We start from the raw sequence: 19,109 nt of genomic DNA on the forward strand, positions 1-19,109 counted from the left end.
GTGGCGTTCAGAGTTAGTTTTTATAACGTTTAGGCTCACCTGGCGCCGAGATCTTTATCCAAATGTGCCTCTAAAGCGTCTCTCGCAGCCTCCGCCGCCTCGCTCGCGTCCACAGCGTACACTCCGAGGCAGGTCAGTACACTGTTGGTGTATACGTCATCTCGGCTCACGCAAGTGAGGCGTGGAGTTCGAGTTTTTAAAGCGTATGGCGTATTAATATTGATATTATATTGTTTTTAGTTTTTATAACGTTTAGGCTCACCTGGCGCCAAGATCTCTATCTAAATGTGCCTCTAAAGCGTATCTCGCAGCCTCCGAGGCAAGTCAGAACACTGTTGGTGTATACTGTATACGTCATCTGATCACGCTCTAGAGGCGTGGCGTTCAGAGTTAGTTTTTATAACGTTTAGGCTCACCTGGCGCCGAGATCTTTATCTAAATGTGCCTCTAAAGCGTCTCTCGCAGCCTCCGCCGCCTCGCTCGCGTCCACGGAGTACACTCCGAGGCAGGTCAGGACACTGTTGGTGTATACGTCATCTCGGCTCACGCAAGTGAGGCGTGGCGTTCGAGTTTTTAAAGCGTATGGCGTACTAATATTGATATTATATTGTTTTTAGTTTTTATAACGTTTAGGCTCACCTGGCGCCAAGATCTCTATCTAAATGTGCCTCTAAAGCGTCTCTCGCAGCCTCCGCAGCCTCGCTCGCGTCCACGGAGTACACTCCGAGGCAGGTCAGTACACTGTTGGTGTATACCTCATCTCGGATCACGCACGAGAGGCGTGGCGTTCAGAGTATTTAAAGCGTAATCAGTATTAATATTGATTAATATTTGTTTTTAGTTTTTATAACGTTTAGGCTCACCTGGCGCCAAGATCTCTATCTAAATGTGCCTCTAAAGCGTCTCTCGCAGCCTCCGCCGCCTCGCTCGCGTCCACAGCGTACACTCCGAGGCAGGTCAGTACAGTGTTGGTGTATACGTCATCTCGGCTCGCGGTGAGGATTGGGGTGGAGTCTGTCTTCTGTCGCTTGGCTGGTGGCTGTGGTGGCGTGGTGAAGAGTTCTGAAATATATGAACAAGTTGATGTAAAACTATTATATGTCCATGAGGTCGTATAAAACATACGTCATAGCGCATTGGATAGCGCCCATGTCGCTGGTTAAGGGGTACGCACACATTTCCGCGATATGCGGGCTTTCAGTTCATCCATAGAGTGCTAACTCCGTACGTATCTTAGAGGATATAACCAACGGAGACGCCATGTCTAAAATTTTCGGTACAAAATAGTCTGCCGTTTTTTGCGGGGGTGGGGCACATCAAATGTATAGGTACGTCATGTCAGATAAACGTCAGTCCATACATATGGTTGACATGTGGTTGACCATTGGCCGCCTATTTTCGACAGAGGGGAACGCCTGTTAATGGCGGCTCCATTGTTAATTACTCCGAGGTACGTATACAGGGTGATTTTGGGGTCGTGGAGCAAGAAAGCCAGACATCATACAGAATCCAAAGATGAGCCTAATGATGTTGTTAATTATTGTTTATCACCAATAATGATGATTATTTTCCAGATAACAAGTAGGAAAAAATATTTTTGCATACAATTTGGTGACCCTACTCAATGTGACGTCTTGTCGCTTTCCATACAGCGTATGTCAAAAGTCATAGGGTGACCATAATTACTTAGTAGAACATTAATTTGACTTGAAAAATAAGAATAATTAAAGTAATTATCTTTTAATCAAATACTACCATATGATAATGTGGATCATTTACAGAGTCAGAAAAAGTGGTTCTGGATCACGACCCAGAAATCACCCTGTATACGTCCGTAATTGTCACGAGTATCGCGACTGACTAAAAGTGTATTGCTCAACAATTTACAACTAATACTAGACATAGAAGGAGTTGAAAATAGAGTTCCGGTTATTCCGGCTATAATATTCGCTGAAAATTGTTGAGCATTACACTTTCCGTTCGTCGCGACATCTATTGTCAAGTCGCAGTACTGATAATGCTGCTACTTGACGCTAGATGTCGACTACGAAATAACTCGCGTTTTGGTAAGCAAACTGATGTATGGAGTTACCACTCTATCCTTACTTATTACTATGTCCTCTAGCCGCCCATACAATACAATACAATACAATACAAATACTCTTTATTGCACACCTCATTACAGAAAACAATACAAATAATACAGGAAGAAGAGGTTAAACAACAGGCGGTCTTATCGCTAAAAAGCGATCTCTTCCAGACAACCTTCAGGTAGCGGAAATTAATAAATTTATGTCATGTCAGTAGGTGTTCCAAATACGTCAAACCTTGCCAAGCAAAATGAAATTTTATTCTGTCAACACAAAGTTCAAATTAGAATGGAACAGGAGACCTTTTTATAAGTCTCTGGGCGGCTAGAGGTTATGGTTGCATATGCACTCACCTTCGTAAGCCTTCCGCATGACTTCTACCACGAGTTTTCTAACTTTAACAGTGGCTGGCTTTAACGCAGCTATCTGGGCCACGCAGCGCCTCTTCATCGCGTCCTCCATCAGGGGTAACCCGTGTTTTACTAACAACAGAGCTGCAACATACCTTTCTTAATCAATTTTTAGCAAAAATTTCATTTTTGGTACAAGCTTTTATCGCTGACTGTACTTTTCTTTCGACAGACAACTTCTAATACTCATCAAGAGAATTTAAAAAGCCCCAAACACAATTAGGTTGCCTTGTTTCATCACAGAGTTCCTATGGCCACATCCTGTCTACATCATCAGATCAGCTCGATGGTACCATAATATTGCATTGTCATCCGATTTATACATGCATGCAAAATTTCGGCTCAATCGGAAACCGGAAAGTGGTTCAAATTTAACTTGCAAGATTTGATTACCGACCGACAGACAGACAGACAGACAGACAGACAGACAAGACAATGGGACAGGTGAAACTAAATAAAAGCTTGTAAAATTATTCTTTAATAAAAAGATAAAGATAAAAAATAGTTTATTCAAGTAGGCATATTACAATGCGCTTATGAACGTCAAATAAACCTAAACCGGCTCCAACCGTACACCTCTGCCCCGAGATTTAAAAGGATTCGAATCCTGGTTATTTTCGTACACAACTCAGGTGAGGTAACAACCAAACTCACTAATAACTACTACAAGTTCAGAGCCACACTGAACCGTATTAGTAACGAGACATGGTTGATTTTGTATTTATTTTTTGCGATCGATTCTTGTTTATTAAATGTAATAGCATGGCATTTAGCTTACCTCTGGTCCTTGTCGATCATGTGAGGCAGGTCTATCGTATCGAACATGTCCACGACGTGACACTTCAGTCTGAAGCCACTTCGGTCAGTATGGTCACAGAATAAGTAATAGTATTATCATACGCACCGCCCCTCCCCGACTCGCATTACCTCGCCCCGCGACTGGCCACGACATGGATCTGGCGGACTTCTGGCGTCCTCTCAGTAAAGCGACTTATCCACACGTACACAATGACGCGTGTACAGACGTGCCGCGCACATAATATATACGCAAATGATGTAAGTATGGCGTGTCCGCCCTGTGGCAATGTGTTACCTTTCTGGTCCTTGTCGATCATGTGGGGCAGGTCTATCGTATCGAACATGTCGACGACGTGTTCGCCGCGGCGTCCGCGCGACAGGTAGCATGACAGTATGTGGAGGCATTTGGTTCGGTCGTGAGAGATCACTTTGGTTACGTAGTCCGCTATTTTCCTGTAAAGGAGGCATAATCAGAAACATACCAACTTTGTCAGTGAAAAAAATGCGCATAATTTATGTCTTACTCATGTATTTTATGTCTTACTCAAACTTATTGTGCCAAAATTTTTGAATATGCCTGTTTCTACTGACAAAGTGTGTATGCCAGAATATATAAATATTTAAATAAATATTAACCTCTCGTGTGCCGCCATAGAGATATATAGTAAGACAAGAGTGCTCACTCCATACATCAGTTTTGGTACCAAAAACATTCGTATTTTCATAGTCGACATCTAGCATCGAGTAGCGGAATTATCAGTACCGCTACTCGATACTAGATGTCTCTCGAGTGGTGACCCACGAAAATTGTATTGAACAACAATTTACAACTAATATTAGAAGCAGAAGGAGTTGAAAATAGAGTTCCGGTTAATCCGATAATATTAGCTGGAAATTGTTGAGCATTAGACTTTTCGGTCGCCGCTACATCTATTGTCAAGTAGCAGTACTGATAATTCCGCTACTCGACGCTAGATGTCGACTATGAAAATACTAATATTTTTGGTACCAAAACTGATGTATGGAGTGAGCACTCTTGTCTTTAGTTATTTGTACAACAAGAGATCAAAGTTTGATATTTCTTCGAGTGCTTATTTTGAGTCCCGTGCAAGCGAAAGATTCTATAATCTAATTTAGAATCTTGAGCGTAGTAAGGGATTCAAAAGCGCACGAGATGTAAATAACTTTGATCTCGTGTAGTACACAAAATTTTTCACCCTAAGCAGTGAGAACATACCTAGAGAGACAGAGATAATAGAACCCAAGTACATCGAACTTGTATTAGACCCCGCATGTTGAAATGACATTTGACTATAAAGGTCACTTGAATGACATTTTGTCTCACTCAGTGAGCAAAATGCGATTTTGCTCACTGAGTGAGACAAAATGACTCAGTGAGCAAAATCGCATTTTGCTCACTGTTTTTAAGAAGCAAAGTACCCTTGTTCGAGCTGCTGAGGTGAAAATTATATTTCTCTATGGTGCCGCGATTATTTTTGTCTAATAGTTTCCTCGGGCGTTCCGGGGGCGGGGCGGGGGCGTTAATACGAGGGCTAAGGGGTCGTCCAATAATTACATCACACACAATGTCGATTTTTTTAAAGTGGATCACTTACCGCCACTTGCACCATCCCACTAACACGGGGTTAATCAGTTAAACCGTTAACCCAGTGTCAAATCTTACTGGTAACCATGGTAACTCCAGGTATAACCAGAAAACCCAGGGTTAGTGAATGGTGCAAGTGGCCCTTACGTGTTTAAATCTTAACTTACCTAAATTCTTGATCCCCACAGCATTCAGCACAACCCAGAGAAGCATAATACAGCACACGGACATAACTCGTGATACCGTTACACTTTTCCAAATATCTCCTAAACTACCCAACTGGGGGTAAGAGATAGATAGAGATAGAGAGAGACTACATAAACTCTAACTCACCTGAACTCTTGTTCGCCACAGCATTCCGCACATCCCAAAGAGGCATAATAAAGCACACGAACGTAACTCGTGATGCCATTACTTCTCAAAATATCTCCTAAACTACCCAACTGGGGGTAAGAGATAGATAGATAGATAGAGAGAGAGAGAGAGAGAGAGAGAGAGAGAGAGAGAGAGAGAGAGAGAAAGAGAGAGAGAGAGAGACGCCATGGCCAGCCCGAAACATTCGGACACATTGGATGGGTCTGTGTCTAATTTCGCCACGAGTTTTGATACCACTGTGGGTATGTATTTGGTTTTCGATATCGTTTTGATTACTTTGAACAGTGCTTTTTGTGTGTCGTGGTGTGGATCTAAAACAATATAATGACTTATTATTATACATATACATATATAATAGTTATTTACAATATAAATGCGAATTATCTATTTGCACGTGGTCGTACGTTTTACAGTACATATGTCGGCGGCCGATCGTAAGATCAGGCAGATCGTAATGTTCCTGTGTAATGTTTTGACTACAGTCACATTAAACTAATATATAGGTAGGATAGGTTCGTTAGGTTGCTTCACGATATGCCTAGGAATTTCACGATATGCCTTATCTTACGATCGGCCGCCGACACATACAGCCCTTTAAATGTTCGACGTAGATACATAATGTCAGGCGTGGCTCACTCCGCGATTTCGTCGTTTTCACAAGTACATCCGTTCCACACCAATTTTGGTGGCTAGCCATAAGCCGCGCGTGGCGCTGTCGCCACCTACCGGCCATATCTGTTCTGATCGTAACAGACGCGTTTTGTTAGAGTGAGTCTTCTGTACCTAGTACTATTATTTATTCTGTGGTATCACGGACTAGCAAGCGCAGCGTAGGACGTCCACTCACAAGATGGACAGACGACCTTGTTAAGGTCGCCGGAAGACGCTGGATGCGGGTCGCTTCCAACCGGCACTTATGGAGGTCCAAGGGGGAGGGCCTATGTTCAGCAGTGGACGTCTTATGGCTAAGATGATGATGATGATAATCACAAACCTTCATAATACGCTTCAAAGCTATTCCACTCGACTTGTATGGTTCCATACAACTCCAACAACCCCTGCAGAGTCCTAAGCAAGCCGTCGAACACGTTTTTACGGCGGTTTTCCATACACGTCCTGATGAGGTGGTGGGTGATGGTGTTCAGGTCTTCGCTGGTGATGTCTTCCTTCCAGTACAGTATGGTGTCGAGCTGAAAATAAATTAATTTTCAAAGAAATTCAAAATTAATAAAAATTGTGAATGAATCATCGTACCACGCACTGGCTATGTCTCAACTTTTGTAAAGCGCCATCTACTTCAGCTGTCAAATTCGAGACCTTTGCGCAACTAAATAGTCTATCTCTAAAATGAAAACCGAGGGTTTCGTACTTTTTAGTAGGTATTTGTTGTTATAGCGGCAACAGAAATACGTCATCTGCGAAAATTTCGACTGTCTGGCTATCACGGTTCATGAGATACAGCCTGGTGACAGACAGACGGACAGACAGATAGACAGCGGAGTTTTAGTAATAGGGTTCCGTTATTACCCTTTGAGTACGGAGCCCTAAAAAAGCGAATAAAAGAGGGCAGGAAAAGTAAATTATTAAATTATACTTACTACGTCTAAATGCAGTCCGTTCATACACTTCCCCTCCTCGACGGAGGCGAGCACGGCGAGCAAACCCGGGAGCAGAACACTAGCTTGCGGCTTTAATTCCTCTTTACAGTTGCAGATCACCTTAAAAACAGTGAGCAAAATGCGATTTTGCTCACTGAGTCATTTTGTCTCACTCAGTGAGCAAAATCGCATTTTGCTCACTGAGTGAGACAAAATGACTCAGTGAGCAAAATCGCATTTTGCTCACTGTTTTTAAGAAGCAAAGTACCCTTGTTCGAGCTGCTGAGGTGAAAAAATACTTGAAGGTAGATTCGAATTTGGAATTTCTGCGTGGAAATCAAGTGTAACGCCTGTATACAAATACTCTATTGCACACCTCAATAAAGGAAAACAATGCAAAAGAAAACAGAAATACAAGCAGAGGTAAACAACAGGCGGTATTATCGCTAAAAAGCGATCTCTTCCAGACAACCTTAGGGTAGCGGACCCCCTGTATATTTATATTCCAAATAGGGTATTTGACTGTATTTAAAATAAATTATTTTACACCATGCATGAAATAAATCACCAGAAGATTAATAGAGAAACGTAGACAGCAGTTATTTTATGACATGACACAATCTTTATTTTAAAACCCGTATAAAACTATAAAAAGTAGATAAGTTAATTATGACGTCACGTCATGCTAGTGTTTCCTAAAAATCTACGTCACATGCTAGTGTTCCATAGTAGCAAAATCGTTTTGATAGTTCGAAAAAAGAAGCTGATTTGAATAGTAGTCATACTAAAACGTTAGTTGGAACAAATTACTGTACTATACAGTCTTGCCTTTTTGCCAGTTTTGTAGTAAAATGACAGATCATTCGGAAATTTATTATCTCGAATTCAGAAATGTAGATAAGTCTTGTACGTGAGCTAGGAGCCACTTGAGATTCTTTCCCGATGAGTCGCCCTTCAATAAACACGCCAGGACACGCCACAGTGACGCCAGCCGCGTGGCGCAGTAACGCTGAGCATGCCGGCACAAGGGCGGTACCTGAGCTAGGAGCCACTTGAGATTATTTCCCGACGTCCCGCCTTTAAGTAAAGACGCCAGAATACGCCACAGTGACCCCAGCGTCGACACGCCAGCCGCGTGGCGTAGTAACGCCGTGAGCGTGCCGGCACAAGGGTGACAGTGCAGTGGCGTCTCTACGAGAAACATATCTTGTACCTGAGCTAGGAGCCACTTGAGATTATTTCCCGACGTCCCGCCTTTAAGTAAAGACGCCAGAATACGCCACAGTGACCCCAGCGTCGACACGCCAGCCGCGTGGCGTAGTAACGCCGTGAGCGTGCCGGCACAAGGGTGACAGAGCAGTGGCGTCTCTACGAGAAACATATCTTGTACCTGAGCTAGGAGCCACTTGAGATTCTTTCCCGACGTCCCGCCTTTAAGTAAAGACGCCAGAATACGCCACAGTGACCCCAGCGTCGACACGCCAGCCGCGTGGCGTAGTAACGCCGTGAGCGTGCCGGCACAAGGGTGACAGTGCAGTGGCGTCTCTACGAGAAACATATCTTGTACCTGAGCTAGGAGCCACTTGAGATTATTTCCCGACGTCCCGCCTTTAAGTAAAGACGCCAGAATACGCCACAGTGACCCCAGCGTCGACACGCCAGCCGCGTGGCGTAGTAACGCCGTGAGCGTGCCGGCACAAGGGTGACAGAGCAGTGGCGTCTCTACGAGAAACATATCTTGTACCTGAGCTAGGAGCCACTTGAGATTCTTTCCCGACGTCCCGCCTTTAAGTAAAGACGCCAGAATACGCCACAGTGACCCCAGCGTCGACACGCCAGCCGCGTGGCGTAGTAACGCCGTGAGCGTGCCGGCACAAGGGTGACAGTGCAGTGGCGTCTCTACGAGAAACATATCTTGTACCTGAGCTAGGAGCCACTTGAGATTCTTTCCCGATGTCCCGCCTTTAAGTAAAGACGCCAGAATACGCCACAGTGACGCCAGCGTCGACACGCCAGCCGCGTGGCGTAGTAACGCCGTGAGCGTGCCGGCACAAGGGTGAGAATTCAGTGGCGTCTCTACCAGTGATATGTCTTGTACCTCCACCTGTCAAATTAATGTTGTAATGACTATGTGTTAGAAAATTATAAACGATAATCGCGTACTAAAGTATTCGTAAAAACTAGTGTCTATGCCAATTCTCGGGATTAGTTGCCAAGCGGACCTCAGGCTCTTAAGAGCAGTGGCAAAAAACTGGGATAGTGCGAGGAAGATGAATCGCGCTCCAAAGTCACAAAAATGTTAACTTTCAATAAGATGACCAGGAGGCATTTGCTGCATTTAAGTGACTCTCGGTTGCTCAGCTGATATCCCGGAGTCACGAGTTCAAGTCTCAACGGAGGCGGTGTTTATTCATTTTTGGTTTGTTTTCAAACATTATGATTTTTCACAAGAAAAACTTGCCTAAGAAACATGCGACATAAGTCGCAGGTGTAGAGTTTTTCACCTGTGTTACTGAGTTTTTAAGCCTGATCGAAATAGGAATGTAGATTTGATTAAAATACCCTATAGTACATACTTGTTCTTCCACACTGGAGTGTAAATCGAACAGCATGGGGTCCTCGGAGAGAGTGCGAAGGAAGATGCGCGAGCGCTGCGTGTGCGAGGGAGACAGCGTGCTGGGCTCGAGCGGGACCGCCACGGGGAGTGATTTGGTGCGCTGAGTCTGAAAAGACATTATACATATCAAAAGGATGTCATTTATGTGTAATTCTTGTGAATCTTTCAATGAAACGATTTTTCGAAACATAAAATAATATTAAAATAAAACACCCCATGTGTTTTATTTTTGCCCAGCAGTGGGGCACACACATAGGCTATTAAAAAAAAAGAAAAAAAACACAAAAGATTTAACCTATATACGTCCCCTGCTGGCACAGGCCTCCTCTCAAGCACTCAGGGTTTGGGCTATAGTCCCCACGCTGGCCCAATGCGGGTTGGGGACTTCACATACACCTTTGCATTTTTTCGCAGATAGGTTTCCTCACAATGTGGAAAAATTTGCAAAATATTGTAGCCATCAAATTAATGGCTGAAGCAGATGGCGCTGTACGGCCGCCATATTTTGCAATTGCGTCATATTTTCCTCTAAATATCACGCACTGTTACTTGTTAGGGTTCCGTACCTCGAAAGGAAAAAACGGAACCCTTATAGGATCACTCGTGTCTGTCCGACCATTCCCCCCCCCTTTAACTCTGAAAATTCTGGGTCAAAAATTTTGAAAAAAATACACAAAATAGTACTTTACCTATAGTGACAGGAAAACCTATTAGAAATGGGGAGGACCCCCGCTCCGAGTCGTTTCTGGTGCAAAGGCTATCCTATCCATAGCCATCCAGCGCGGCAATGCCGCGAGTATTATGGGCACTTTTGCACCGGAAGCGTCTGGGAGCGGCAGCAATGTTTAGTTAGTAACTTGTGTGTGTTTAATTTGTAAGTATGACTAACTGTATGTATGTTAGAAATGTGCAGTCAAGCGTGAGTCGGACTTACCTATGTACGGAACCCTTGGAACGCGAGTCCGACTCGCACTTGACCGGTTTTTTTAGTATTTTTATTTATGTATGGCCATACTAACCCAGCTAGTGCGTATAGGTAGGACATATTCCTCCTTCTCATCGACAATTCTCTGTAACGCGTCTGTACCGAGCAGCTGCTCGTATAGAGGCGCCGCCGGCCGCCGCCGGCAGATGGCAGCACACATCACGTTGTATATCAGGCATTGGAGCTTTCTGCACAGAAAACACAAGAAACAATTAGTTAAAAAATATTTTTTTCATATAAACATTCGTCGCCAATTCAAATAAACAAATAGGTCGTCATTTTCATGTTTTTCAGGTGTAGAGTTTTTCACCTGATGTTATTTTTGTTCAAAAATGTGCTTAGGTGCCCGGTTTCTAATTATTAATCGCACTGTTTAGGGACGACAAATTAAATATGTATAAAGGACGGCGTTAGTCGTTGTAACTGTAGCTTTAGTGATCGCACTGTAAAGTATAATGACCATCGACATTTTCGCAGGTGTAAGGTTTCTCATCTTTGTTATTGACTTTTATCAGAAATCGCAACAGATATCAAGGTGCTGTTTCGGTAGTTGCGCTGTGTAGGGACGACAGATGCAATATATGTGACGTTTTCAACCAAAAGGTACCACATTGTCGGTTGTCTAAAAGGTTAGTTTCAAATTGCAGCTATATGGAAATAGCGCCTTATTGACAACCGACAATAAACACCCTTTTTGATTGTGAATAGCACATATGGCAAATATATATAGTTTCTGACATATATTTACCTGTACATAGGGTAGAGCTGATCATCTGGCATGGGGCGGTGTAATCGCTCTCTGAGCTGATGGCACCAACTGCAAGTTTCCCTCACAAGGTGCCAGGGCGTAGAGTTAGTGGTCGCACTGTATAATACTGACGCTGGCGATTCTAAAGATGACGTGGGCAGCTGAAAACGCACATTTACGTAACTATTTGGTACTAAATTAACTTGTTTTTAACGTATTAACCCTTCTTTGCGTGATTTTTTATTTTTGCCCGAAATTAATATATGTATTACGTAATTGTTTGCGGATTACGGAAAAATGGTAAAAAAATTATAACATCGATTTTCACTGCGAAATCAGTGTTAGATGTTGAATAGTCTAAATCATATTTATGTAAATATGTAATTTTCAGTAATAGATGTATGATTTTTTTTACTACCATTAAAAAGGTACACTATTTGTAATATACCTATGATAAAGTTTTTAAATATAAAATAATTACAAACCCCGAAAACATCGTTCAAAATCACATACTAAAAATCATCAACTTCTGGGTTTTTCCAAATTTTCCGACATTTCGTCTTAAAACAAATGTAATTTTTATAAATTAAGATACTGCGTAAATTTATGTAAAAAATCAGAAAATGGACTAGTGTTGAAAGTTGACAGTCTTAAAAATACATATCAATCACCTCCGAAAGCACCTTTATGTCATAGGACAATGTTATGATGGAAATTTCCATCACCATGCAAAGAAGGGTTAAGCTTTAGGGTTCAGAAAACAAAACTAAAACACAAATTTCCTATCAGATATCAATTTTCTTTTTTAGTAAATATATGACTTTTTAAGGGCCGCTTGCACCATTCAGTAACCCAGTTTTAGAACTCGTGAAATGAAATTATGTTTGCCACGTGAGCTCAACTGGAGTCTCAACATAGTCTCAACTCGTAGTATACCTTTTCGAAAGCGACCAGCAACAAATACAGACTGATCATGTACTCCTCCCAGGATTTCCTGTAGCTAGGATGCGCCGGCTTGCCTTTGGGTCCCTTCTTCAGGTTACCTAGGATGCGGTCTAGCACTGACGCTAGGAATCTCTCGCATATGTCGGTCGATGAGTGTCTGGGGAACAAAAGTTTGTGTAAGTCATCATTATATTTTTTTTTTTTTAAACTTTATTGCACAGTAAAAAATATACAGTGACAAAAGGCGGACTTAATGCTACACGGCATTCTCTACCAGTCAACCTTTAGGCCAAACAGAGAAGCATAGTTGGTGCGGGGTATGTAAAAACACTAAAACTTGATGCTTAAAATTAATAGGTACAAATATAAATGTAATACGAAGATAAAATATACAACAACGATATATACGTATATGTATACAATAATGATATATAATATATATATATATATATATATATATATATATATATATATATATATATATATATATATATATATATATATATTATCTCTCTCTCTCTTATTAGGAGCAGGTATATATATGTATATATATATATATATATATATATATATATATATATATACATATATATACCTGCTCCTAATTTACTATGGGTTCAAACTACTAACTCTATATTATATATTATGGGTTCAAACCCCGGCTCGTACCAATGAGTTTATCGGAACTTATGTACGAAATATCATTTGATATTTACCAGTCGCTTTTCGGTGAAGGAAAACATCGTGAGGAAACCTGCATACATCTGCGAAGAAATTCAAAGGTATGTGAAGTCCCCAATCCGCATTGGGCTAGCGTGGGGACTATAGCCCAAGCCCTCTCGCGCTCGAGAGGAGGCCTGTGCTCAGCAGTGGGACGTATATAGGCTGAGATGATGATAATGATGATGAGTATGTATGAAATATGTAGTAGTATATTCATTATATATATTCTAGTATATTTATTTGTGTATTCTAATAATTCTGATAAACTACATGTTTATCAGAATTATTAGTTGTTCGTTGTTCAGTTGTTTTCCAATGTTCTAATAAATGCCTCTGTTCTCCTTGCACCATTTTTACACGTCTCTGTTTGGCCCGATGGTTGACTGGTAGAGAATGCCATTAGGCATTAAGTTCGCCATTTGTACATTATTTTTATGTTTTGTGCAATAAAGTTTAAATAAATAAATAAATAAGTCACAAGTAATAAATAAGTTCTCTTCACGGCTCCATTCGGCTCATTCATTCAAATTCATTCAAATTCTTTATTTCAGATAAAGCATTGCTCGGCATTGCTTCTAGCCATTATTAGGGTTGGCAAGAGCAAGCGAATAACTCCAATTTTGAATCATTAGCGTAGAGTGAGTGAGTCAAAAAGTGGAACCTTGAGCGCAGCGAGGGTTCCAAGGAAGGACTTCGTGCCTTTATTAAAAATATAACTATTACCCTCTTTTTTTTTATTATGAATGGGCTTACTCATGGCCACAGACTAGCCGAGGCGTAGACGTGGCCTACGATGGAGCGAGCTCGCCCAGAAGGTGCCTGTTCACTCTTGATTTGAAGGTTGCCGGGTTATAAGAACACGGAAATATAGACGCCGGCAAGGAATTCCATTCCTCTCCATTCCATTTCTCTCTATAAAAAATAGTCATTCGGCGAAGCCGTCTAGACAGGGCAACCGTGCGGGGTGCGCGGGGTGAGGGGGGGGGGGGGCGCGCACCCGAGCTGCATACATCGCCATCGTTAGTAGCTCTGTACTACTTACAGCCCTACAGTTCGTTTTTTTAGCATTAGAAAGAACTTGCAAGAAGGTAAGCGATCTTGACATGTCTTTTAATTGAAAAACGCTTTTTAAAAATCAAAAACTATTACTTATGAGAGCAGAAGAATATAAATGATCGTATTAGATTCATAATTGTTACATATTTGCCGTAACTTATTTTTAAAATGTGTTTTTCAATTAAAAGACACATCAAGATTGTTTACCTTATTTCTAATGCTAAAAAAAACGAACTATAGCGTGTCTTGTTGAAATGATTGGCATGTTTGTGTTGGTGTGTAAAAGTCTGTGACAACCCTACTGTGTTCTTGTGCGGTGGCGGCATTTACGTAAACATCAAAGGCGTCGGTCCACTGTTACTTTTTACACTGCGACTATTATATAATCTTACCTCAGCAATGGAACTAAAACACGCTCGCAGGCCCTCTCGCCTTGGCACTTCTGGAACAGTGTTCCACACAGTTCCAGGTTGTTCCATTTAGCTGAAGCAGACACGCAGGACTCTAAGGCCGAGTCCCACCAGCCCGTGCTTGTGTCGTCTGAAAATGTTCCACATTGAATACATAAGTTTTTGGCAAAAAATTCATTTTTGGTACAAGCTTTTATCGCTGACTGTACTTTTCTTACGACAGACAGCTAATATTCATCGAGACAATTCTAAAAACCCCTAACACAATTAGGTTGCGTTGTTTCATCACAGTGTTCCTATGGCCACCTCCTCTCTCCGTCATCAGACCAGCTCGATGGTACCATAATATTGCATTGTCATCCGATTTATACATGCATGCAAAATTACAGCTCAATCGGAAACCGGGAAGTGGATCAAATTTAACTTGCAAGATTTGATTACAGACAGACAACGGTCGCGTAAATAAAAGCTTGTAAAAACAGAGGGCCTACCGCAGAGCTCGTTCGACGTGTTGCCTCCCTGTCACACTTACGTACGAATTTCCAAGTGGAAGAGAGAGGCAAAGTCGAACGTGGTTCGCGGTAGGCCCTCTATATTTTATTATAACGTATATCTGGTGCTACATTACGACACCAGGTGCTGTAATAGGCACATTACGTAAGTTATTTATTACTACCACCAGTTCATAGTCATAGTGAACCGTATTACTATCAAAATAAGGTTGACTTTCGTTTCGTTATTCTTTAGTTATTAGTGAATTTATTTATAGCAGTTTTAAATGATTCACGGTAAGTTTCACTAGACTGATATTGTGAAGTTCTCAAATTTATGAGAAGTACTCATGTTTAGTATAAGAAGAAAACTGAAGCATTTCTAATTATTATTAGGGTTCCGTACCCAAAGGGTAAAACGGGACCCTATTACTAAGACTTCGCTGTCCGTCCGTCCGTCCGTCCGTCTGTCACCAGGCTGTATCTCACGAACCGTGATAGCTAGACAGTTGAAATTTTCACAGATGATGTATACTGGGTCAAGCAAATCTTGTCAGTAGCAAACGGCGGCAAATTTGAAAAATCGCGGGTTAGCAACACAGTGGCGGGACTTCCATACAAGCCCAAAAGCCGGGCTTGCCCTAAGGCAACTAATTGCCTTACCGAAATTACGTAGTGATAAGATCAATAAAGATTATTTTGAAAATCGCGCGCCAAACGAACCCGTATTATTAAATTCAAGCCACAGCGGCCTCGAACCGCGGCACGAGCGTGTTGCAAAATTATGCCGCGGCGTGGCGCCTCGTCCGCGCGAACTAAATCAGGCGGAGGATGTTCTAGCTATCCTGCTCGAACTCGCACTCGTTGGCTTGCAACCGTGCTTGCTTTTTCGTCCCGCTCTGGGCACTATCAGCCTACAAACCGTCAAAGAACGATGTAACTATTTGTTGGTATGTATAGCAATTTTATAAGACGATTTATGCTTGGATTTTGTGTGAAGTTAGCTGCATAAGTTCGCACAGCGCGCGTTCGCGTTTACTTCAAGTGTATTATTATTTAGTTGAGCCGAGTCAGTGGTCGAGTCGAAAGTAACGAAAGTTTGTTTAAGTGAATTTGATTAAATAGTGAATGTGAATTTGTTCATTGTTGTGGCGCTTAGTTTAATAAGTGTTAACAATGGATCAAGAAGTGGTTCCTTGTGACGGTTTGAAATGCGTCCACGTTTTAGTCAACCAAAACAAGGTAAAGTCTTTGACCTTTGTCGAAAAACGGGACCTAATTTGCGCGGCAAAACCAACACCCGACTTGTGTATTTCTCAGTCAAGTCAGTCGCGTAAGAGAAATTTCTGTAGGGCCGTCTACAAAACTCATTGGATTGTTGGTTGTTCCCATACAAATAAGATGTATTGCTGGTGTTGCATATTTTTTTCGAACGATATTAACGTTTGGAATACTTCTGGCTATAACGATTTAAATCATTTATCTGGAGCAATAAAGAGGCACATGAATTCCGGTAAACATATGTGTGTAGTGATTTCTTTTAGCAATTTTGGGAAACAAAGGATCGAGGCCTCTTTGTCGCGACAATTATCAGAAGAAATATCAAAACATAACATGCGTGTTGACAACAATCGTAGTGTTTTTCAGAGGTTAGTCGATATTGTGTGCCATTTAGCACAGCAAGAACTTCCTTTTAGAGGACACGATGAGTCAAACACTTCATTAAATAGGGGCAATTTTTTGGAACTTGTATCGTTGCTATCAAAATATGACGGCGTTCTACAAAAACATGTTCAAAGCGACAAACCAAGCTCGAGCTATTTGTCTAACAAAATACAAAATGACATTATTCATTCCGTAGCAGACGTGCGCTATGATTAGCTCGCCTCGTCACGCTAGCAGATGCATTTGACCCCGAAGAGTGAAGATTGGACAGTTATTACGAAAACATATCTTTCGGCTTGCCCTACTCCAAAACCCTAGGCACGCTACTATAGCAACACTGTGTTCGAATAATTCGAAAATCGCGTGTCATCTGTGTTTTATCTGTGGAATGTGGATCGTGAATGACAGCCATCATCTTTGTTTACATTCTGAATCGATTCTATTTCATGAGATATTTCTGCTGTGTCACCATTAAATACCAATATATTAAATAAGATTGTGCTTAATCAAAGCTAAGATGCCTACGGTGGCAACTGAGAAATCTAATAAAATATTAAAATCCAGTAGTAGGACATCTACCTGCTGAAGCAATGATTGTATTCATACATTCTTGTTTAACGGCATAGTCCACTTCTAATTTTATTTTGAGATCTTCAAATTAGTTCATCATTTTTATCAACATCACACACCGCTTTTAAGTTGTCCGTATACCTATTAATAACAATTTCAAACATTTTCAATAGAGAATCCGCGAGTGACAATTTGAATTGACGGGCGCGCTCAGCGGAAAAAAAAGTTTAGGTTCGATGTACATTGTACATTGCTGCTTTTCTTAGCGCTATACTACTCTTTGAGTGTTGCCCTACTTTAGTTTGCTTTACATTGCTACTGACAAGATTTGCTTGACGCACTATATTTCTGTTGCCGCTATAACAATAAATACTAAAAACAGAATAAAATAAAGATTTAAATGGGGCTCCCATACAACAAACGTGATTTTTGACCAAAGTTAAGCAACGTCGGGAGGGGTCAGTACTTGGATGGGTGACCGTTTTCTTTTTGCTTTTTTTTGTATTTTTTTTGCATTATGGTACGGAATCCTTCGTGTGCGAGTCCGACTCGCACTTGCCCGGTTTTATTTAATACTTCTTAATATAACTAATATGTTGTTTGAAGTATAAGTATTCAAATCTTTGACACGAATGTTATTTCATAAGGATGTTGCTACCATGGCAACGAGGTTAGTCTTCCGAAAGAAGGTATGTTTGGATGGAACATAATTCACAGATATCGACCGGGATATGAACCGTGATCACCTTTTGTATTGTTTTCGAGCCGTGAACAAGATGCATGTAACTGCGTCCAAATATCGGGAGCTCGAAAACAATACAAAAGGTAATCACCAGAGCTCGGCAGGGGTGAGCCATTTTGACGTCACTTATGTCAAGTGTAGATATTAATATAGATACACCTTAGACAGAAATATTAAAATAAAACTTTATTAATTATAATTAAACTAAAATGACAATGCTTTATGTACAAATAAACTTTAATAGTAGCATTTGGATGGATATACATATTATTTGAAGAGGTTTACTAAAAAAGCTTGCTATAAAATTCATTAGTTTTAATGGCGATTTTAGTATTTATTGTTATAGCGGTAACAGAAATACATCATCTGTGAAAATTTCGACTGTCTAGCTATCACAGCTCATGAGATACAGCCTGGTGACAGACAGACGGACGGCGGAGTCATAGTAATAGGGTCCCGTTTTTACCCTTTGGGTACGAAACCCTAAAAAGCGGACTTACTGCCTGCAAGGGCGGCGACAGTCGGCAGCAGCGCGGCCGGGCGCGCCGCGGCCGCCTCCAGCAGCGCGGGCCGGAGCTCCCGCAGCCGCGCCGGGAACAGTGAGGACACCGCCGCTGACACTTCCGGTACCCTGCGGGCGACACGAACATTCACTCATTAGCCGGGTCCACACAGCGAGCATACGCGCAAGGCCGAGGCGGCGCGCGCGAGGCACGTCCACACTGGCCACAAGGACCGTGCGAATGGTACACACGTTCACTCATTCAAGAAGATCACGGGACTCTTTTTCTGACAGCAAGTTAGGATTCTCTGATCGCGCTAGTTGTCGTCCACTTGACGAAATTTGAATATCATCATCATCATCATCATCTCAGCCATAAGACGTCCACTGCTGAACATAGGCCTCCCCCTTTTTTGGGGGTGAATGCCATAATCGCCACGCTTGGCAGGCGGGTTGGCGATCGCAGTCGAGTACACCGAATTTGAGGGACGCTGCTGCCCGTCCACCGGTGGTCTTGGACGTAGTTTAGGGACATACCCGGGTCCAATTTGAATATAACTAAAATATGATTGGGAATGTAGTTTCACGTTGGTAAAAGTTATTTTAAATAAAAAGTATACTTATATACTATAACGCGGTAATGTTATAAAATTCACGTAACTTATTATTTTTAATTCTAGACACGATTATGGGAAACAACTCTAACGATTTCGGTGAAATTAACTATATGGGGGTTTTAGAGGGCGATGAATCGATCTAGCTAGGTCTTATCTCGGGG

The 19,109-nt window shown here is 41.8% G+C and overlaps 1 protein-coding gene across 1 annotated transcript in view; it reads right to left on the reverse strand.

Annotated features, from left to right (window-relative positions):
• Positions 1-35: 35 nt before the first annotated feature.
• The window catches only part of LOC134676568 (uncharacterized), a 52,413-nt gene continuing 33,339 nt past the window's right edge, over positions 36-19,109 (reverse strand). Inside the window, exons 25-41 of the mRNA XM_063534960.1 lie at positions 18,330-18,460; positions 14,344-14,491; positions 12,164-12,329; positions 11,228-11,388; positions 10,514-10,667; positions 9,454-9,600; positions 8,799-8,981; positions 6,878-6,997; positions 6,274-6,469; positions 5,445-5,590; positions 5,238-5,347; positions 3,594-3,751; positions 2,444-2,584; positions 864-1,062; positions 640-741; positions 417-590; positions 36-141 (exon numbers count right to left, since the gene is read on the reverse strand). Coding sequence (XP_063391030.1) covers positions 36-141; positions 417-590; positions 640-741; positions 864-1,062; positions 2,444-2,584; positions 3,594-3,751; positions 5,238-5,347; positions 5,445-5,590; positions 6,274-6,469; positions 6,878-6,997; positions 8,799-8,981; positions 9,454-9,600; positions 10,514-10,667; positions 11,228-11,388; positions 12,164-12,329; positions 14,344-14,491; positions 18,330-18,460 — 2,542 coding nt within the window. The remainder of the gene's footprint in view (positions 142-416; positions 591-639; positions 742-863; positions 1,063-2,443; positions 2,585-3,593; positions 3,752-5,237; positions 5,348-5,444; positions 5,591-6,273; positions 6,470-6,877; positions 6,998-8,798; positions 8,982-9,453; positions 9,601-10,513; positions 10,668-11,227; positions 11,389-12,163; positions 12,330-14,343; positions 14,492-18,329; positions 18,461-19,109) is intronic.

Source organism: Cydia fagiglandana, chromosome 24 (genome assembly GCF_963556715.1).
Source record: "Cydia fagiglandana chromosome 24, ilCydFagi1.1, whole genome shotgun sequence".
Taxonomy (NCBI): domain Eukaryota; kingdom Metazoa; phylum Arthropoda; class Insecta; order Lepidoptera; family Tortricidae; genus Cydia; species Cydia fagiglandana.